Source organism: Corythoichthys intestinalis, chromosome 7 (genome assembly GCF_030265065.1).
Source record: "Corythoichthys intestinalis isolate RoL2023-P3 chromosome 7, ASM3026506v1, whole genome shotgun sequence".
Lineage (NCBI taxonomy): Eukaryota > Metazoa > Chordata > Actinopteri > Syngnathiformes > Syngnathidae > Corythoichthys > Corythoichthys intestinalis.
Window position 1 is genome coordinate 58,285,712 of NC_080401.1, and position 23,381 is coordinate 58,309,092.

At 41.8% G+C, this 23,381-nt stretch overlaps 1 protein-coding gene across 1 annotated transcript in view; it reads left to right on the top strand.

Moving 5' to 3' along the window:
- Positions 1-23,381, top strand: part of LOC130918476 (cadherin-2-like) — a 115,909-nt gene that overhangs the window by 85,151 nt on the left and 7,377 nt on the right. The window contains exons 8-15 of the mRNA XM_057840198.1: positions 1,093-1,230; positions 4,290-4,475; positions 4,542-4,795; positions 14,966-15,108; positions 18,982-19,218; positions 21,369-21,602; positions 21,670-21,809; positions 23,167-23,334. Coding sequence (XP_057696181.1) covers positions 1,093-1,230; positions 4,290-4,475; positions 4,542-4,795; positions 14,966-15,108; positions 18,982-19,218; positions 21,369-21,602; positions 21,670-21,809; positions 23,167-23,334 — 1,500 coding nt within the window. The remainder of the gene's footprint in view (positions 1-1,092; positions 1,231-4,289; positions 4,476-4,541; positions 4,796-14,965; positions 15,109-18,981; positions 19,219-21,368; positions 21,603-21,669; positions 21,810-23,166; positions 23,335-23,381) is intronic.

A 23,381-nucleotide genomic window follows, 5' to 3' on the forward strand; every position in this document is an offset into this window, starting at 1 on the left:
CAACAAATATTCTAGATGGCAATATTTAGTCACAATATACAAAGTCACATTTATCCTTTAAGAATTACAAGTCTTTCTATCCGTGGATCCCTCTCACAGAAAGAATTTTGATAATGTAAATGCCATCTTGAGGATTTATTGTCATAATAAACAAATACAGTACTTATGTACTGTATGTTGAATGTACAGTATATATTCGTCCGAGTTTTATTGATTTTTTTCTTAATGCATTGCCAAAATGTATATGATCGGGAAAAATTATCGGGAACGATTCGAATTGAATAAGGAGCAGCAAAAAAAAGCAATCGGATCGGGAAATATCGCAATCGGCAGATACTCAAACTAAAACGATCGGGATCGGATCGGGGGCAAAAAAACATGATCGGAACAATCCTACTGTAGACCGATCTTTTCTGACCTCTGTGACGTTTTACCTCACGACTCCAAAATTTTATCAACTCTTCCGATTAATACTACGAACATATCCTGCAAATTTGATAATAATCCCTTTATTTATTCTTGAGTTATCTTGAACAAACAGACAGACCTTTCCTGACCTTTGTGACCTTCGGCCTCACTACCTCAAAATGTCAGCTCCTTCTCTGACCTCTGTGGACCTTGACCTCACTACTCCAAAATTTAATCAACTTTTACAATTCATACAATATATGGGCCTTTTCTGACCTCTGTGACCTTTGACCTCACTACTCCAAAATTTTATCAACTCTTCTAATTCATATTAAAAATATATCCTACAAATTTGATAGTAAGCCCTTTATTAGTTCTTATGTTATCTTGAAAACAAACACACAGACTGACCTTTTCTGGCCTCGATGACCTTTGACCACTCTACTCCAAAATTTATACCATGAAAAGAATTTTTTCTGGTGACCTATGATAGTACAAAAATAAATAACTGAGTTTCGATACTTTTGCGATCAAATATCGTATCCACGTACCAAATTTACGTATGGATACTCGATACTTTTGACAACCGTAATTACATGGTTATTAGACTGTATCGTACCGCATGCTAAGTGGGTTAGATCAAATTGTATCGGATCTGATTCTCGTTTTTTGTTGTTGTTTCAGAAAGTATCTCAGTACACGCTGATCATCCAGGCCACCGACATGGAAGGGAACCCCACGTACGGCCTTTCCAACACCGCCACTACAGTCATCAAGATCACAGACGTCAACGACAACCCGCCGGAATTCACCACCGACACGGTATGCATCTTCAACCGGGACGTCCAGAAATTGATGTGGTCATATATCGCCAAACTTTACATTCCAACAAGCTATCGATACTTTCCCACCTGGAATTGATATATCGAAATTGTGAAAGCGCCACAAACTAAATGCATCCATTTTTAGATAAAAAAGTCAATAATACAATTGAACATACACTGCCAAAGGCAGAACGCGAACGTGGCCATAGCTATAAAGAGTTATTCAGATAAGTATAGCATAAGAACATGCTAACAACTTTACAACTTTTTTAAGTCGCACCCCCAGCCAAAATATGAAAAAAAACCGCAACTTATAGTCCGAAAAATACGCTAGTCACGCTCTGTATCGTCATTTGATTTGGGACAAAATACCTTATGACGATATATTGCGATACAAAACATCACACACGCATTGAGTTTGAAAAAATGGAATTGTTATATCATGACTGGATGTATCGCTATATGATTCGAACAGTATAATCCACAAATGCTAGAGCCAAATCGCAAAACTGACCCGCCAACCTTATCACGAGTAGCTGTCAGCCATTTTGTGGCGCTCATGAGGACAAAACAATTCCTGCTAATAATGTGTAAGCAGAAGTAACTTCCACTCACTTAACAAGCATAGACAAGTAATAGCAGAACATTAAATCAAAGGTTATTCAAACTCCGGGTTTCAAATTTAACTAAAATAATCACATAACAACAACCTAATCAGCATAACTAGCAATCAATGAAACAACTGGAACAGTAACTGAAGAAATACTTAGCACAGAACATGAACTTTGAAAGTTATGTATATCCTCAGGGCCACAATGCATGCTAGGAGGCAGGAGTTGCAATATATTAGAACAACAACGGTGTAGACAGCAGGTGGCACGAGAGGTTGTCTATCTCTCTCAGAGAAAGTGAGAGGACAGTGATGACTAGATGAAGCTTCTTGAAGCTTTACAGCCATTTGTTTCAAAGCTTCATGGTGGTTCATTTGCTCTTTTCTTATGCATTCGCTTTATACTGTAGTCTATACTAGAGATGTCCCGATCCGATATTTGGATCGGATCGGACGTCGATATGCGCAAAAAAATGCGTATCGGATCGGAACACGGAAAAATTCCGATCCAGACTTCCGATCCAGTTTTTTTTTTTTTCTCAAATCCGGTTCGGGTTTTCCAGCGCACCGATTTACATAATCCATTCCAGTTTTTGCTTCGGTTTCCCTACAATCCGGTCCGCATTTTACGGCACACCTTCAACAAACTACATTATCGTCTCCCAATTTACAGAGAGACTTTATCGGTAAAAATATCAGCTGTGTGGGATCATTTCACATTAAAGGACGACAAAGACGAAGAGGCAGAGTGCAACATATGCCACAATAAAGTCAAGCGTAGTGGTAAAGCTGTAAGACGTTTTAATACAACCAAGCTAATCAAGCATTTAGCGAAATACCACCACAAAAAATATGAGGAGTATGTTAACAAAACCGAAGACAAAAAGACAGGTCCTACGCAACTAACACTGGCAGAAACTTTTGCTATGCGTGACAAACTGGCACTCGACAGTCCCAAAGCCCAGGGAATAACAAGAGTCATTGCCGAAGAATTAATTCTGGATGACGAGCCATTATCTCTCGTAAGTAAAGACGCACCATCCAACACTTAGAACCACGGTACAACATGCCCAGCTGTCATTACATCCTTGAGCGATTCGGCCGTGGAAGATTCGAGAACGATTCACAAACATCCAAATTCCGATTATTGAAATATGTCAAGTAAAGCGGAACTAATACACAGCGCGGTCTTTGGGACGCAATGAGAAACTGACCGCATTGCGTCCCGAAAGTAAACATAATGCTTGTCATAGACCCGGGTAATGCCAATGGTCAACTCACGGCTTTAGCTCAACTCATGCCGCTGGATAAAAAACACAAGAATACCTGACTGCTGCTGACAGCCGCTACAAACTAAGTCAACGTCGTTTTACTGGAGATTATAGATATATTTATATAGAACTAGATGCAAAATGACAGACTGGACTGCGTTAGCAACATTGAAATATTGAAAACCAGATGCGTTAGTAAACAGCCACCATCTTAAAGCAGGAGACTTCCCTTGTAGGCTGTTGTGAACCTTCCAAGCGAACCTAATTAACTTTTTATCTAAAATACTCCTAAATCGGCAAAATCTTGACTTGAATCTATCTTCAAAACAGTTTTAAAACTTTCACATGTCGAAAGTAGACAGAAGGGAAATTATGGAATAACGGGAGCAATTTTAACAACTTTAACAGTTGATTCGCAAAATTAAATGAATTGAATGTAGTTTAAAGCTGCTGATACAGAATGGGGACTTGAGTATTTTATTTACCGTTTTAAAATGTTAACTTGATACTGAAATAGTCGTTTATTTCAACCTGAGAGGCTTTTTATACAATTATTGTAAGTAATGCACGAAACATTAAAAGCATCTAATAGCTTGGGGGGTTTGTGGGATTTTCCACTGAGGTTGTTTGTGTGTTTTGCTTTTTTAAGACAGTTTGCAATATTATTTGCACGTTTTACTGACTGACTATGCCATTTCTGTTTGTTATTTATAATGTTTTGTGTTTGTCACTGAATAAACAGGTCAGTTTCTTGTTACCAACCGTTGTGTGTTAATCAAACTCAGCAAATTCAGCTGGCTAGTTGTTATCAAGAGTACTAAAACCTTTTTCAACATGAGTCTGACAACTAAGTAAGGAGGCTAAATAACTTTAAAATTTAACACATGCTCAGATAGGTCGGTATCGGTATCGGTCAGTATCGGATCGGAAGTGCAAAACAATATCGGTATCGGATCGGAAGTGCAAAAACCTGGATCGGGACATCCCTAGTCTATACTGCATTTGCATGTGCAACTGAAATGAAAATAAGTTTTAAGTACATAGCATTTTTCTTTTTTTTATATTTTTGATATTGTATCGTGACTGTGGCATATTCAAGTGCGTCCCATTTGCTAATTGCCGTATTTCGAGATAATCTATCCGGACTGCTAACTCTGCCCCGGGCGTGTCCCGTAGTTCTTTGGCGAGGTCCACGAGAACTCTGTGAACGTGATCGTGACCAATCTGACGGTGACGGACAAAGACCAGCCGCACTCTTCGGCCTGGAACGCCGTCTACCGCATCGTCTTCGGAGACCCCGTCGGGCACTTCTCCATTCCGACAGACCCAGCCACCAACGTTGGGCGCCTCACTGTGGTCAAGGTGAGAGTCTTCTTGCCGTATCATCTACATCAACACTTCCCCTAAATTTCGTTCCTCCCCATCCAGCCAATCGACTTTGAGCTAACTCGCTCGTATGTGCTGAGCGTGGCGGCGGAGAACGAGGCCCCGCTGGCCCGCGGCATCCACTCGCCGCGCCAGTCTACCGCCACCGTCTCCATTCGCATCCTGGACCTCAACGAGAGCCCCGAGTTCAGCCCCAATCCCAAACCCATCAAGCTGGACGAGGGCTTGCCCGCCGGCTCCATGCTCACCACCTACACAGCGCAAGACCCCGACCGCTTCATGAGGCAGACCATCCGGTAAGCAATATTGCAAAGCAAAGCTGCTAGATATAAAATTCTTAATTTTCTGTCCACTTTCTTGGCGCTCTGTACAACCCACACATTTTGACCGATTCACGCCATTCCATCTTAAAAGGGTTCTAAAAACTCACGCAATGCTGGTGTAGGTGTAACCAAACTTAAACTGCAATCCGCCCTCATCGAACAGGTCAGGACTCGAACACGCCACCAAGTGTTGTTAATGCAACAGCACAGCACGGTAACCACTAAGCTAAAAGCCCAGGCTAGCAACTCTAGCCGCTAGCGTGCTCCCTTGAAGACATCGGGAGGGAGTTTTCCACAGCATGCACTTCACACTCTTGCACCCGTTACCCTCACCCCTGAAACCTTCGCTGCCGATCCGGGTCATGGCCCAAATTTAACCGATCTGATACCGCGCCGGCAATGAGCTCCGTCCCCTTTGACCAAGTCAGGACTCGAACCTGCACCGCCAAGCGCAACAGGACAGCAGGTTAACCACTAGGATAATAATCCAGGCTAGCCGCTCTAGCCGCTCTAGCCGCTAGCCTACTCCCTTGAAAGTAGGGAAGTTTCTGCGGCATACAACGTACCAACCTGATCTCATTACACTCACCCCCTGCAACCTTCAGAACCGATCAGGGTCACGGCACCAATGTAACCTGTCTTAAACCAAGCTGGCGACTCGATCCACCCCCCTCGACCAGGTCAGGACTCAATCTGTGCTGGCAGAAGAGCACAGTAACCACTAGGCTAAAAGTCCAGGCTAGCAGCTAGCAGGAAGCATGCTCCCTGAAGGCATCGAGAGGGAGATTTCCACGGCATGCAACGCACCAACTTTCACTCATTTTACACTCAACCTCCGAATCTTTCACTACCGTTATCTAGATGACGGGACCAGTGTGTAACCTTGCCGGTGACACAATCCGTCCCCTTCGATCAGGTCAGGACTCGATCCTTCACCTCCAAGCGCGACTTGCATGGCAGGACACAACGTACCAACTTGATCTCCTTATACTCACCCCCTGCAACCTTCAGAACCGATCGGGGTCACGACACTAGTGTAACCAGTCTGAAACCAAGCTGGCAACGCAATCCGTCCCCCTCGACCAGGTCAGGACTCAATCCACTGGCAGGAAAGCACCATAACCTCGAGGCTAAAAGTCCTGGCTAGCAGCTCTAGCCGCAAGCATGCTCGCATCAAGAGGGAGGTTTCCACGCCATGCAACGCACCAACTTTCAGCCATTACACACAACCTCCAAATCCTTCACTACTGATCTAGGTCACGGGACCAATGTAACTGGTGTATAACCCTGCCGGTGACACAATCCATCCCCTTTGACCAGGTCAGGACTCGGTCCTGCACCTCTAAGTGCAACTTGCGTGGCAGGACAGCACAGTAACCACTAGGCTAAAAACCGCTAACGTGCTTCCTTAAAGTCATCGGGAGGAAGGCACCCATAACACTCACCCCCGAAACTTTAACTGCCAATCCGGGAAACGGCACCAGTGTAACCGATCTGAGACTGCATCGGCTTTGCAATCTGTGTCCTTCCACCAGGTCAGGACTGGAACCCCCGCCACCAAGCGCGGCAGGTCAGCACGGTAAACAATGGGCTAAAAGCCTGGGCTAGCAGCTCTAGCTGCTAGCGTGCTCTTGGGGCACTGTCAAAAAAAAAAAAAAAAAAAAAAACATTCATTTCCAATAAGAAAAACAAAATTTGATTTTTTTAAAAATTGCACTCATCCCATAATTCCCATAATTCACCTATAAATCAAGGTGCACCAAAGTTATCAGCCAGTTTTTGGGCGAAATGTACAGAATGCCCTAACATGTACAGGAAGTGACACAATATCAACACAAAGTGACCCTGAATGCTCCGAAACCAATAGAAAGTGACCCAAAATCAACAGGAAGTAACCTGTAAATGCTCCAAAATCAACAGGAAGTGACACCAAATCAACAAAAAGTGACCCCTAAATGCTCCGAAACCAATAGGAAGTGACCCAAAATCAATAGGAAGTAACCCGTAAATGCTCTAAAATCAACAGGAAGTGACCAGTGAACAGGAAGTCTCCCCAAATTGCCCTAAAATCAAAAGGAAACAATCCAAAACATACAGAAAATGACACCAGAATGTCCCTACATGTGCAGGAAGTGACCCAAAATCAACAGGAAGTAACTCGTAAATGCACCAAAACCAACAGAAAACGACCCAAAATCAAGAAAAAATGACCCTAAATGTTCCGAAACCAATAGGAAGTGTCCGGAAATCAACAGGAAGCAACCCGTAAATGCTCCAAAATCAACAGGAATTGACACAAAATCAACAAAAAAACATGCTAAATGCTTCGAAACCATAATGAAGTGACCCAAATTCAACAGGAAGTAACCCGTAAATGCACCAAAATCAACAGGAAGTGACCCCGAGTTCAAAATCAAAAGGAATCAATATAAAATATACAGGAAGTAACACCAGAATGCCCCTACATTTGTAGGAAGTGACCCAAAACCAACAGGATTTAACTCATAAATGCTCCAAAATCAACAGGAAGTGACACAAAATCAACAAAAAGTGACCCCTTAATGCTCCGAAACCAATAGGAAGACCCAAAATCAATAGGAAGTAACCTGTAAATGCCCCAACATGTACAGGAGGTGACCCAACATCAACAGGAATTAACCCATAAATGCTCCAAAATCAACAGGAAGTGACACAAAATCAACAAAAAGTGACCCCTACATGCTCCGAAACCAATAGGAAGTGACCCAAAATCAACAGTAAGTAACCCGTAAATGCAACAAAATCAACAGGAAGCGACCCAAAATCAACAAAAAGTGACCCTAAATGCTCCAAAACCAATAGGAAGTGTCCCGAAATAGACAGGAAGTAACCCGTAAATGCTCCAAAATCAACACGGTGACACAAAATCAACAAAAAAAGATGCTAAATGCTCCGAAACCAATAAGAAGTGACCCAAAATCTACAGGAAGTAACTCGTAAATGCACCAAAATCAACAGGAAGTGACCAGTGAACAGGAAGTGACCCCGAGTTGCACTAAAATCTAAAGGAATCAATATAAAATATACAGGAAGTAACACCAGAATGCCTATACATTTGCAGGAAGTGACCCCAAACCAACAGGAATTAACCCGTAAATGCTCCAAAATCAACAGAAAGTGACACAAAATCAACAAAAAGTGACCCCTAAATGTTCCGAAACCAATAGGAAGTGACCCAAAATCAACAGGAAGTAACCCGTAAATGCTCCAAAATCAACAGGAAGTGACCAGTGAACAGAAAGTGACCCCAAATTGCCCTTAAATCAAAAGGAAACAATCCAAAACACAGAAAATTACACCAGAATGTCCCTACATGTGCAAGAAGTGACCCAAGATCAACAGGAAGTAACCCATAAATGCTCCAAAATCAACAGGAAGTGACCAGTGAACAGGAAATGACCCCGAATTGCTCTAAAATCAAAAGGAAACGATCCAAAATATACATCAAATGACACCAGAATGCCCCGACATTTGCAGGAAGTGACCCAAAACCAACAGGAAGTTATCTGTAAATTCTCCAAAATCAACAGGAAGTGACCCAAAATCAACAAAAAGTGACCCTAAATATTCCGAAACCAATAGGAAGTGTCACCGATTCTTGCTCCTTAAATTTGCAGTGCTTCCTGTGGATTTTGTAGCAACTCCAGATCACTTCACTCAATGGTAGCGAATTAAATTACAGTGGTGCCTTGAGATACGAGTGGCCTGTCTTATACAGACACACGCCGACAAGTCAAGAGGGTGCAAAGCGACAAAAAACGAGGCATCGCAAACCCTCCGGCACGCAGTGTGACTGTGCTGTAGCGTCCGTGCGATTTGGCTAGCGCCCCATTGGTTGTTGCTAGGCGACAAAGACGGGAGCGCTCCATTTAGAAGCTAACAGTAGGCCGGAGCAGACGTCCCACAGGCTCTACTGGCCAACCTGCTGGCGAGGGATCTATTTCATTTTTCATTTTCTTCTTCACAAATCACGTTTAAAGAGGAAAAAAGCTAAGAGCGTCTTATCTCCACCGGGAGGCAAAAAACTTTGGCGAGATAGGAGAGTGTGAAAGCTCCTCGACGGAGGGATTTATTCACACTACTTTGATGTCACGGGAAGGAACTGGAGAATGTACTCTCGTAGCAAAAGTCAACTGGAAAACCATGACTGAAAAACACCACCACCCGTTGTGAAAAGCCGCAATGGTCGAACTGATCAAAACCTGCTCAAAACCTGAATTGACGGCACTAGGCGTCCAATTTATTTCCCGCCTTACCCTCTCTTCTCTGTCTTTGTATCCTCCTTGGACTCCGGCGCAGGTTGCTGGCTGAGTGCCAGTGGGTTGGCGGGGTGTCACCCACTCTGAGAGGGGATCCTGTCTTGCTCACTGCTTTCTCCTAAAAAAAGTGATACATATGACAGAAGCTATGTCGCATTTTCGTCTCATTAATCTAAAGCTCCTGAGTGGCAAGGCCCCGGAGGTTGATGAGATCCGCCCGGAGTTCCTAAAGGCTCTGGATGTAGTGAGTCTGTCGTGGCTGACACCCCTCTACAACATTGCGTGGACATTAGGGACAGTGCCTGTGGATTGGCAGACCGGGGTGGTGGTCTTCCTTTTTAAGAAAGGGGATCGGGTGGGGTGTTCCAATTATAGAGGGATCACACTCTTCAGCCTCCCCGGTAAAGTCCATTCAGGGGTGCTGGAAAGGAGGGCCGGTCAGGAAGTTGAATCTCGGATTCAGGAAGAGCAGTGTGGTTTTCGTCCCAGCCGTGGAACAGTGGACCAGCTCTATACCCTCGGCAGGGTCGTCGAGGGTGCATAGGAGAAGGCGTTCGACCATGTCCTGTAGGGGGTGCTTCGGGCCACAGACCCCTGGTAAGGGCTGTTCAGTCCATGTACGATCAGTGTCAGAGTTTTGTCCACATTGCCGGCAGTAAGTCAGAGTCGTTCCCAGCGAGAGTTGGACTCTGCCAATGTTGCCCTTTGTCACCAATTCTGTTCATAATTTTTATGGACAGAATTTCAAGGCGCAGCTGAGGAATTGAGAGAGGGTCCAGTTTGGTGGCCTTAGCAATGCAGCTCTGCTTTATGCAGTTGATGTGGTGCTGTTGCCTTAAACGAGCCGTGACCTCCAACTCTCACTGGAACGGTTCGCAGCCGAGTGTGAAGCGGTCGGGATGAAGATCAGCACCTCCAAAACCCAAGATCATGGTCCATGGAAAAGGGGGGCGTGGCCTTTTCGGGGCAGGGATGAGATCCTGCCCCAAGTGGAGGAGTTCAAGTATCTTGAGGTCTTCTTTACGAATGACCGATCTAGGTTCCTACCCTCACCTATGGTCTCAAGCTATGGGTCGTGACCGAAAGAACAAGATCCCAGATACAAGCGGCCGTAATTAGTTTCCTGGGGAGGGTGGCCAGGCTGTCCCTTAAAGATAGGGTGAGAAGCTAGGTCATACGGGAGGGACAAGGTGTCGAGTCCCTATTCCTCTGCGTTGAGAGGAGCCAGTTGAGGTGGCTTGGGCATTTGGTTTGGATGCCTCCTTGAAGCCTCACTGGAGAGGTTTCCCGGGCATGTCCCACCAGCGGGAGGCCCTAGGATTGACCCAGGAAACGCTGGAGAGATTTTGTCGCTTTGCTGGCCTGGGAACACCTTGGGATCCCGCCAGAGGAGCTGGTTGAAGTGGCTGGGGAGAGGAAAGTCTGGGCTTACTTGCTAAAACTGCTGCCTCCGCGACCCAACCACCGGGTTGAGCGGGAGATAATGGATTGATGGGTCCTTACGGAATTCAAGGGCCATCTCTATCAGCAGACGAATGACGGAGATGTAGTCAATTGTGAAGCGATTGGGCATAAAGCCAGCCTGCTGGGGAGGGGTCCTGCTGGAAGGGCTCGACTAAGCAAGATCCTGGTGATAACCTTCAAAGATTCAGAGAGATTTATTAGTCATTGACACCAGCTCTCGCAAGATGGCAACAGATGACAACGAAATTCCGTTTGATGAGTGAGCATCGGACCGCTGCACATGTTCTTCTTCTTCTCTCTCCAGAAATTACAGAGCAAGTTACAAGTAGAGCAGTTACAGAAGTTACAGTACACACATATATCATACAACATAGCAGGGATATGACGCGCAGGTCACGTGCAGGTATTTTTTTGCACGAAAAAAAGGAGAACTACCAGTCATGGCTGGAAGAAGGGGAGGGGGTCAGTGATAGTAAGAAAACTGGAGGGGGGAGTTTGTTGGGAAGAGAATCAAGGGCAAGAGATAGGGCCATCTGTGCGGCTCTCTCCAGGAGAAGTGAGGGGTGGGATAAGGATGTTCGAGAAAGGGAAAGGAAAATTATAATCGAATTAAGCCGAATAAATAATTTAATATGTCCAAATACAGTTGGTCTTCAGTCAAATTCACGCTCCTCAGGGCGTAGGTGAGACCTCAGATCCCTTAAAGAGCATACGACAGGAGAAAAAAAAAGTCTTAAATAGCATTATTATGTGAATTAGAATCCTATTTTGAGACGATTCGACTATATACAACAATTTAGCAAAGCGCAGATGACGAGAAATTTGTCTTTTATCTGCCGGTTAGCCACGCCTACCGTTATAGGGCTCGAGCGTCCCCAACAGGTGGATGACGTCAGCGGGAGACTGGGCTCATCGGTTTTACTATTCAGCCCATTGAGGGGGAATTATTCAGAACGAGGGAAACGCAACGAAGAGAGCCGCAAAATGTCATTGTTTCAGTCTCTCTACTCCAATATTTTTACAGGATATTCTTTTTATCCAAGTACAGTGCCTTGCAAAAGTATTCGGCCCCCTTGAATCTTGCAACCTTTCGCCACATTTCAGGCTTCAAACATAAAGATATGAAATGTAATTTTTTTGTCAAGAATCGACAACAAGTGGGACACAATCGTTTATTACATTTATTGGATAATTTAAACTTTTTTAACAAATAAAAAACTGAAAAGTGGGGCGTGCAATATTATTCGGCCCCTTTACTTTCAGTGCAGCAAACTCACTCCAGAAGTTCAGTGAGGATCTCTGAATGATCCAATGTTGTCCTAAATGACCGATGATGATAAATAGAATCCACCTGTGTGTAATCAAGTCTCCGTATAAATGCACCTGCTCTGTGATAGTCTTAGGGTTCTGTTTAAAGTGCAGAGAGCATTATGAAAACCAAGTAACACACCAGGCAGGTCCGAGATACTGTTGTGGAGAAGTTTAAAGCCGGATTTGGATACAAAAAGATTTCCCAAGCTTTAATCATCTCGAGGAGCACTGTGCAAGCCATCATATTGAAATGGAAGGAGCATCAGACCACTGCAAATCTACCAAGACCCGGCCGTCCTTCCAAACTTTCTTCTCAAACAAGGAGAAAACTGATCAGAGATGCAGCCAAGAGGCCCATGATCACTCTGGATGAACTGCAGAGATCTACAGCTGAGGTGGGAGAGTCTTTCCATAGGACAACAATCAGTCGTACACTGCACAAATCTGGCCTTTATGGAAGAGTGGCAAGAAGAAAGCCATTTCTCAAAGATATCCATAAAAAGTCTCGTTTAAAGTTTGCCACAAGCCACCTGGGAGACCCACCAAACATGTGGAAGAAGGTGCTCTGGTCAGATGAAACCAAAATTGAACTTTTTGGCCACAATGCAAAACGATATGTTTGGCGTAAAAGCATCACAGCTCATCACCCTGAACACACCATCCCCACTGTCAAACATGGTGGTGGCAGCATCATGGTTTGGGCCTGCTTTTCTTCAGCAGGGACAGGGAAGATGGTTAAAATTGACGGGAAGATGGATGCAGCCAAATACAGGAACATTCTGGAAGAAAACCTGTTGGTATCTGCACAAGACCTGAGACTGGGACGGAGATTTATCTTCCAACAGGACAATGATCCAAAACATAAAGCCAAATCTACAATGGAATGGTTCAAAAATAAACGTATCCAGGTGTTAGAATGGCCAAGTCAAAGTCCAGACCTGAATCCAATCGAGAATCTTTGGAAAGAGCTGAAGACTGCTGTTCACAAACACTCTCCATCCAACCTCACTGAGCTCGAGCTGTTTTGCAAGAAAGAATGGGCAAGAATGTTAGTCTCTCGATGTGCAAAACTGATAGAAACATACCCCAAGCGACTTGCAGCTGTAATTGGAGCTAAAAGGTGGCGCTACAAAGTATTAACGCAAGGGGGCCGAATAATATTGCACGCCCCACTTTTCAGTTTTTTATTTGTTAAAAAAGTTTAAATTATCCAATAAATTTTGTTCCACTTCACAATTGTGTCCCACTTGTTGTTGATTCTTGACAAAAAATTAAAATGTTATATCTTTATGTTTGAAGCCTGAAATGTGGCGAAAGGTTGCAAGGTTCAAGGGGGCCGAATACTTTTGCAAGGCACTGTATTTTTCTACAATAGCTAAATAAATGGCTTGAGAAGGACCAGTCAGCCCGTCGAGGGGGAAGTATTCACAACGAGGAAAACGCGACGAAGAGAGCTGCAAAATGTCATTGTTTCTGTCTCTTTACTTCAATATTTTTACAGGATATTCTTTATATCCAAGTATTTTCCTCAATTACTAAATAAATGGCATGGTCATGACAAATAACAGTCTTGTGCTAAATGGAATATGAAATAATAAAAATGCACTTATTCAGGACGACATGGCAAAATTACTCCATAATGGTCAAAACTGTCGACTTCACCTTTACTGTCGCACCTCCCGAACGATATTTTATGACACCTAAATCGGGCTTCTGTCATTTCCCTTCCCCGGCTTCGGAGAATGTAAACAATCCAAGAGGCGTGACAGCTAGCCGACATGCTAACCTGAACCGAGTGATGTTTCAAAGTCTTCGAAGCGGAAAATCACACATAACTAGCCCGGATTATTTGACATGACGACTGGGTTGTCGATTGGCTTCGCGGATCGGCAAACCGCCCGGCGGAGAGCAATTTACAGTTCGTTCCCCAGAGGAGGGCGGCTGCAGTTGTTGTGCAGCTAACATGCAGCTAATGTGCACGAGGAGAGCTTTTAACATGCGTATCAATGATCAAACATAAGTAGTCCTTTATTTAAAGAAAGTTTGTAGTGTTTACTTTGTAATCGCTGTATTAATATTTGACATAATACAAAAAATGACGTTTACTCACTTCCTCGTTTGTCCAATGGTCCCACATTACTAGGGCTTGGCCAAAATCCACGGTGAATGGGAACCTTTTGAAACTCCAAAAAGGGGCATACGCCTCTCCCTCATACAGAATGATTTTTCTGCAGCCGTTTGGCTGACGTGATGCGAGAAATAAACGTATTAATCCGCAAAATCAGCTGAATCCTTAGTCCTCGTACACAACAGTACGGCTGGAAAGTGAAGAGGACGCCTTCTACCGTACACGTCACAGCGCCCTCCTCCTCAATGCAAGACCGAAGCAGGAAGTCACTCAATTTCATGGCGCGGGATTCAAAAAACTAAATAAATATAGTGATCGCTTCCACACATATCCAAGTGGTCCATATCATTCAGGAGCATAAAATACCGCGTGTATTATGAAATAAACATGCTTTTTCATGTCACATGCACTTTAAGTCATTGCCAATAGTCACGGTCTGCCTCGACAGTTCCGCCACCTGGCGCCAGGTAGCATCCATTTTTCTCTATCCTTCCTCAGACCGAACCGTGAGTCCTAGGAGCCAGTTCTCGATCCGAGCCTCGACGCGGTCCTACAATGCCTTGAGTCGCATCTTTTGATCCGTGGTCAATTTGTTGATTTCCTTAAAGCTGCCGTCTTGGAAACTTTCCGGTAGAGCAGTTTCTCGTTTCCCGAGACAAGTTTTTAGCTTGTTATCGTCAGGAAAAAAATAGTCAGTCGACGACATATACTCGTTATCGTCATCGTTGACAAAAACAACAATGACTCTGACTCAGCAAAATTGGCCATCTGCTAGCATCTGCTTTTGAATCATACAAAAAGATCTGTCAGAACCGCATCAAACAAAAAGCTCTGCTCCACTTTCCTGTAATAGCCTTCAAAAATATGGAAAACTTGAAGAACTCCTCGTCCTCATTAGCTCATTTTTTAAAAGAGGTGTCATCGTCTAACGTTTCACTCCAGGTACTCCAAGATGTACGACCCCGCCAACTGGCTGGAGATCGACCCGCTCAACGGCCGCATCTCCACCATCGCCATGCTGGACCGCGAATCGCCGTACGTCAAGAACAACCTGTACAACGTCACCTTCATGGCCGCCGACAACGGTGAGAGCGCAAAAGCACCCGCGACGACGCGTGTTAGCATTTCACGCTAGCGACATCTCAGCGTTATCAGCCGGTCGGACGGACAAGTCGCACAGTGTCCGCTGCTTACAATTCATGCATTTAGTTCAAAATCCTTCCTCTGGTTCCGCTTATAATCGGTCTTTCTCGCGGGAGAAAAAAACAATTGTCTGTGGAAAATGGAAAATTGCCGGAGAGGAATGGAATGTCATGTCCGTGCTTCCTCTGTCGGAAATGCCAAAACGCCATCGTCACGAAACAACGCGTGTCTTTTATGTGGGTCATTAAAAAATGTTTATAGGGTGCCATTTGTGTCCCCAGTACAAATGTAAACTGTATTTTTCACTAAAGTTGGACAAATACTCATTCAACTTATTTTTTTGTGTGTGTGTATTATCAATTGCCGTCTATTACAAATTCAATGGTACAGGTTCTAAATTCTATTTTTTACATGTAATTTACTTATAGGTTATGATGGAATTTTGCTATGTCCCGACTGTTTCATTCAAATTCAGTCTACAAAATAACTTGCCCTGGATAAACTGTCTTTAATTATGTGTTGTGTTTAATTAACAAAAAAAATAATAAAATATATTATTGAATTAAAAAACAAACAAACAAGGTTTTTTGTTTGTCCTCTTAATAAAACTCCCATTTTTTAAAGACGTCACACCAGTGGCGAGAAAGTCAACTGTGCTAAGCCATTTTATTTTTTACTTCCTAAAGAAAACTGAATTTGAAGTTTTATGAAGTACTTTCAGTGCAGTTGATCACGACGAGTCCACTCGGTTGAAGCGATATATCCAAGAAATTGAATTTGTAAAATGATAGATTTTTCTTCAAGTATCCAAAGTCCTGTTAGCTATTATGCTAGCTTTAGCACATAATGTCCGCTCTGTTTGTGTCCAAATGGCACCCTATTAAAAAATGGTAGAGTAGAATAGAGTAGAGTAGAGTAGGTGGTAGGGTAGCAATACATCAAAGACATTGAATTTATTTGTAAAATGATAGATTTTTCATCAAGTATCCAAAGTCCTGTTATCTTTTATGCTAACTTCATTACAAAATGTCCCTTCTCTTTGTGTCCAAATGGAACCCTAAAAAATAGAGGAGAGGAGAGGAGGTGGAAGGGTAGCAATATATAAAAGAAATTGTATTTGTTTGTACAATGATAGATTTTTCATCAAGTATCCAAATTCATGTTAGCTAATATGCTAACTTTAGCACAAAATGTCCACTCTGTTTGTGTCCAAATGGCACGTCATAAAAATGGTTGGGTTGGGTTGGGTAGGGTAGAGTAGGGTAGGTGGAAGGGTAGCAATATATCAAAGAAATTGTATTTGTTTGTACAATGATAGATTTTTCATCAAGTATCCAAATTCATGTTAGCTAGTATGCTAACTTTACCACAAAATGTCCCCCGTTTGTGTCCAAATGGCAACCTATAAATTTTTTTTTTTTAAAGGGTAGGGTAGGGTTAGCAATATATCAAAGAAATTGAATTTGCTTGTAAAATGATATTTTTTATCAAGTATCCAAATTCATGTTAGCTAGTATGCTAACTTTACCACAAAATGTCCCCCCTGTTTGTGTCCAAATGGCAACCTATTTAAAAAAAAATTTTTAAGTGTAGGGTAGGGTTAGCAATATATCAAAGAAATTGAATTTGTTTGTAAAATGATATTTTTCATCAAGTATCCAAAGTCATGTTAGCTATTATGCTAACTTTAGTACAAAAGGGTAGGGTGGGGTAGGGTAGGGTAGGGTAGATGGTCAAAGAAATTGAATTTGTTTGTAAAATGATAGATTTTTCATGAAGTATCCAAATTCATGTTAGCTAGTATGCTAACTTTACCACAAAATGTCCCACCTGTTTGTGTCCAAATGGCAACCTATAAAAAAAAAAAAAAAAAATTAAAAAAGGGTAGGGCAGGGTTAGCAATATATCAAAGAAATTGAATTTGTTTGTAAAATGATATTTTTCATCAAGTATCCAAAGTCATGTTAGCTATTATGCTAACTTTAGTACAAAAGGGTAGGGTAGGGCAGGGCAGGGCAGGGCAGGGCAGGGCAGGGTAGGGTAGAGGTTAGATTTTGTGCCCGAACCCGAACCCGACCCGACCCGACATTTGGGTCGGGTCGGGCCCACATTTTAAGCATTCACGTTCGGGTCAGTTCGGGTCGGGCCGCCATGCCGGACTAATAAATTATTTTAAAAAAAACAAATAAATAAATTAAATTTAAAAAAAAAATTTTTAATGGAGAGCAGGCTCTCTGTATTGCGCTTTTGCTTGTGCGTGTGCACGAACGCCGTGGCGCCGGCCGCTTTTTCTTCTTGTCCTCCCGCTGTACCGTTTGCGCACGGCCGAGGCGCCGCCCTCATTTTCATTTCCTTGTCAGAGAGGCGCGTCCATGTGAGAACAATATCCCACACACTCAGAAATATGTTTAACAAACTTTCCCAGCGTTATTTTGTTGTGTGAATGCTTTGATAATTCTCAAAAAAATATGTAGATTATTTAAACATTAAGAAAACTTGCGTTTTTTTCTGCCAACTAGAAGAAATGAAAATAAATTGCTGCTGCTGCGTTTTTTCCGCGTCACTCAAAAAAAAAAAAAAAAAAAAAAAAAAAAAAATCGGGTTTTTCGGGCTCGGGCCTGCAAATCTAGTTAAGTGATCGAGCTCGGGCCGGGTCGGGCCTCAATACTAGCGGGCCGTGTCGGGTCGGGCTGGATTTTTTAGGCCCGAACTAGGCTCTAGGGTAGGGTAGGGTAGGGTAGGGTAGGGTAGGGTAGGGTAGGGTAGGGTAGGGTAGATGGTCAAAGAAATTGAATTTGTTTGTAAAATGATAGATTTTTCATCAAGTATCCAAAGTCATGTTAGCTAATATGCTAACTTTAGAACAAAATGTCCACTCTGTTTGTGTCCAAATGGCACCTCATAAAAATGGTTGGGTAGGGTAGGGTAGGGTAGGGTAGGATAGGTGGTCAAAGAAATTGAATTTGTTTGTAAAATGATTGATAAGTCATGTTAGCTAATATGCTAACTTTAGCACAAAATGTCCCCTCTGTTTGTGTCCAAATGCCAACCTAGAAAAAAGGGTAGGGTAGGGTAAAGTAGGGTAGTGTAGGTAGGCAGGCAGGTAGGTAGGTGGTCACTTCCTATAGATTTCAGGCCATTTTCAGGTAACTCCTGTTTATTTTGGGTCACTTTTTTATTTTGGGGCACTTACAGACATTTTAAGGCCGATTCTTGAAATTCAGTTGATTTTGAGTCACTTTCTGTTTATTTTTGGACACTTTCAGAGCACTTCCTATTGATCTGGGGCACTTTTGGGTAGCTAATTTTTTATTTGCAGGCAGTTTTGGGTCACTTCCTATTGATTTCGGGCCATTTTCAGGTCACTTCATGTTAGTTTTGTGTCACTATTTATCATGGGGAAAAAATCGGAGCAATCCTCTTGATAAAGTGGAACATTTGCAGTTGATTTAAGGTCGATTCTGGGGTTTTGGTTGATTTTGAGTCACTTCTTGTTTATTTTTGGGGGGCATTTTCAGACCCCTTCCTATTGATTGTAGTGCACTTTTGAGTCACTTCCTATTGATTTTGGGGCACTTTTTGAGTCACACAGAGCATGTTTAGGCCACGTCTTGTTGATTTTGGGTCACTTCCTGTTGATTTTAGGGGAACTTCCTGTTCTTGAAAGTGTGTCTACTGTCTTTTCTGTTCTTTGTGCACATGCATGTGTGTTTGATTGTCTTCTGTGTGTGCTGTCTTTGCGTCTCGGATGTGTTTTGCATGTCTTTTGAGTGTGGGATGTATATCTGATCTGTGCGTCTTATGCGTGTGGGCAGGCGTTCCCCCCGCCAGCGGCACGGGCACCCTCCAGATGTACCTCCTGGACATCAACGACAACGCGCCGCACGTCTTCCCTCCAGAGGTGGAGATGTGCGAGCGACCCGAGGCAGGAAGCGGCCTCAACATCACGGCCTCGGACCCCGACCTTAGCCCTAACGCCGGCCCCTTCGCCTTCGAGCTGCCCACGCGCCCGTCTGACGTGCGACACAACTGGACGCTCGTACGACTCAGCGGTAAGCACTAAACCATGTCGTCTTAACTTAAGAGTGTCACAACTGAACTTGTTGGTGGCCATAGACGGTGATAGAGGTCCAATCCATTTGAACTGGCCCTGCCCCTCACAGTCAATATGGATTGGACGTTAAGCGTCACCAATGACAGCGAATGAGTTAAAAAGTTTATCTATTTTTTTATATTTGTCTTTTAAATGATTGAATAATTTTAATTAATATTTAAAAATGTTTATGAATCAATTAATAAAAACAGCGAAAAATCTTTTATATGTTTTTTTGTTGTTGTTGTTGTTTTGTTTTAATTCATTTTACATTTTTGTAAATTGAAAAAAGGGAAATAAAACAGTAAATATGACCGTTTGTAATGTTATTAATTTTTTATAATTAAGTTGTAAATCTATTCTCTAATTCAATTTTTTTCTGGGGGGGGGTAAAAGTATGTAAAATTAATTAAAAATATGTATATATATATATATATATATATATATATATATATATATATATATATATATATATATATAAACAGGAAATATTAATTTTTAATTTTTTTTAACATTTTAGTAAATTGGAAAAAAAAAAAAAGAAAAACAGCAAATATTCTTATTTTTATCTTAAAATTTCAGAATTATTTTTACATTTTTTGTAAATGAAAACAAAAAAAGGGAAAAACTAACTATGCTTCTACTTTTTTTTTAATCTTCATTTTGTGTACATTTTGTTAATTGAAAAAAGAAAATTAAACTGTAAATATGACCATTCTTAACTTTATTAATTTTTATAGTTGTAAATCTATTCTTTAATTTTAAAGTTTTTTTTTTAGTAAAATTATGTAATTACGTAAAATTAATCTTTAAAAAATATTTAAAATATATATGTAATAACAATGTTTTAGATTTTTTTTAAAAACAGGAAATATTCTTTATTTTTAATTTTAAAAAGTTTTTTTTTTTACATTTTAGTAAATTGAAAAAACAAAAGAAAAAACAGAAAATATTCACTTTTTTTTTTTTTTAAATACATTATAGAAATTAAAACAACAAAAAAGTAAATATTCTTGTTTTCTGAACATTTATGTAAATTGAAAAAAGGAAAATAAAACTGTAATATGACCGTTCTTAACTTAGGGAATTTTTATAATTAAGTTGTAAATCTATTATCTAAATTTTAAGTTTTTTGGGGGGGGGGGCGGGGGGTAAAATTATGTAAAACTATTATTGATTTTTTAAGTATTTAATAAAACTATTTTTAAAAAAACAGGAAATATTATTCAATTTTAATTTTCAAGTTTTTTTTAAGGTTTAGTAAGCTGAAAAAACAGCAAATATTCTCTTATTTTTTATTTTAAAATTTCAATTGTATTATTTTTACATTTTTGTAAATTAAAACAAATAAAAGAAAAAAGAAATATCCTTTTACTTTTTGATTTATGTTATTTGAAAAAAGGGTAATATAACAGTAAATATGGCAGTTCTTAACTTTGTCCTTATATTTAAGTTGTAAATTTATTCTCTAAATTTAGTTTTTCGGGGGGGATAAAATTAAATATTTTTTAAAATAAATAATAAAACAAAAAATAAGGAAATATTATTTATTTTTTCAAAATTTCAAACGTTTTAGTAAATTAAAAAACAGCAAAAAAATTTTTTAAATGTATTATTTTTATATTTTTCTAAATTAAAACTACATTTTGATTTTTGTTCATTGAAAAAAGTAAAATATAGCAGTAAATATGACCGTTTTTAACTTTATTAATTTTTATATTTAAGTTTAAATCTATTCTCTGAATTTTAAGGTTTTTTTTTTTTTTTGAGGGGGGTGAAATTATGTGAAATTAAATATATATATTTTTTAATATATATAATAAAACTCAATAAACAGGAAATATTCATATTTGTATTTTGATTTTCAGTTTTTTTTTTTTACGGTTTTAATTTTTAAAGTAATTATGTATGTTTTGTTTTTTTTAATATTAAAAAAAATCATGAAAAGCCTCATCGCTGACAGCTCTCCCAGTCCAAACTAATTGGGCATCTCTATTCCTGTCAATGGCACTGAATCCTGACCATTCAATGCTCGCCATCCCAGTTCATAAAGTCATTTTTGAAGTGCACATTTCACTTTGAAACCAATGAACACGATTTTTCCGACAGGCGAGCACGCCCAGCTGCGTCTCCGCACCGGCTCCCTACCGCACGGCGTCTACGAAGTCCCCGTCACCGTCACCGACTCGGGCAACGTTCACATGTCCAACACCACGTACCTGCGCGTCAAAGTGTGCCAGTGCGACCACCACGGCGACTGCGTGGACATGCAGCGCATCATGGCCGCCGGCCTGGGCATGGGAGCCGTCATCGGGATCCTCGTCTTCATCATCCTGCTGCTCGGTCAGATGGCAAATAGCACAACGCGTATTTTTTTCTTGGATTGACCGCCGTACGGGGTCTTCTTCAGTCTTAGTGCTGGTGTTCGGCATGTGGATGAAGAGGCGGGACAAGGAGCGGCAGGCCAAGCAGCTCCTCATCGACCCCGAAGACGACGTGCGCGATAACATTCTCAAATATGACGAAGAAGGCGGCGGCGAGGAAGACCAGGTACTGGGAGTGTGAGAATATTTTGAAAAGGTGATATATCACGATACCGTGGGGATCGATATGCCGAGAATCGATTAATCATTAACCAAAAGGTTGCTAGCAAAATCCTCCATTATAATTGTGTCTATAGCTCACTGGCTGCCATTATTGGCACTGAAACCAGAACATTCACAGCCATAGATTCATTTTAGGGCATTTAATCGTCATTTCCTGTTCATTTTAAGGGCAATGACGGAGTCACTTCATATTTATTTGGGGACATCCTCCAGTCACTTCCTGTTCAGTAACCCGAAATCGACAGGAAGTGATCCTGAAATGCCCCCAAATCAACAAGAAGTGGCCTGTTGATGCCCCAAAATTAGCAAGAAGTGACCCCGAAATGCCCCCAAATCAGGAAGTAACCCTAACCCTAAAATGCTCCCAACACCAACAGGATTGACCTCAAAATGTCCCAAAATCAACAGGAATGACCTCGAAGTGTCCTTAAATAAAAAGGAAGTGAACTGTAAATGCCACAAAATTGACAGGATGTTGATTTCGGGGCATTTACAGGCTGCTTCATGTTGATTTTGAGTCACTTTATATTTATTTGGGGATATTTTCAAGTCACTTCCTGTTCAGTAACCCAAAATCAACGGGATTGACGTCAAAGTGTCCCCAAATAGGCAGGAAGTGACCTGTAAAAGCCCCAAAATCAGTGAACGTGAGCATGGCCAACCAATCTCTTGCAACTACAGCAAAGGGGCCACTACCATACCCCCAGGACCCAGGGGTGGTCCCCCACATAGCCGGCCCTTGGGGAAGGGATGAGGGGATGCGCCACCGCCCAATGTGCCGCCCCACCACCGCCCGCCCACCTGGCCCCCTATACACCAATACCCCCCAACCGAGGCGGCACAGCGTTGGACCCCCATGGCCCACTAGTCCAAGGGCAGGAAAGGATCCCTGCCCAGAGGAGGCGACACCCAGCCGGCGATTTGTGCGGGGCCCAAGGACAATGCCCAGGAAGTGACCAGATATCAACATGAAGTTACCCAAAATCAACAGGAAGTGACCTGATATCAATAGGAAATGAACAAATATCCACAGGAAGTGACCCTAATGGGTTTACCCGCCAAAACAAAGCTACCATTGCAATTTCTCCAGAAAGTGCATTTTCTAGTTTTTAAATTTCATTTCAAATTTTTAGTTATTCATGTGTATTTTACAGTTGTATCATTTATTTTGACAGCAAAACTTTGTTTACCATAGCTCTTATTATTTTACTGCAAATTGAAGTTTTTTGTTTTATTTATTTTTTCCAGCGTAGCTCCAAGGAGGAACATTTTCTGGGAACTGACCATTTTGTGTTTGGCAGGATTACGACCTGAGCCAGTTGCAGCAGCCCGACTCGGTGGCCGACGGCGAGTGCGGGGTCAAGGTGGGCATCCGCCGTCTGGACGAGCGGCCCCTTCATCACGACCACCAGTACCCGCTCAGGTCCGCCGCGCCCCACCCTGGAGACATCGGCGACTTCATACATGAGGTACTCGTTAGCACTGTTGACAGCTAGCAGGGTTTTGTTTTGTTTTT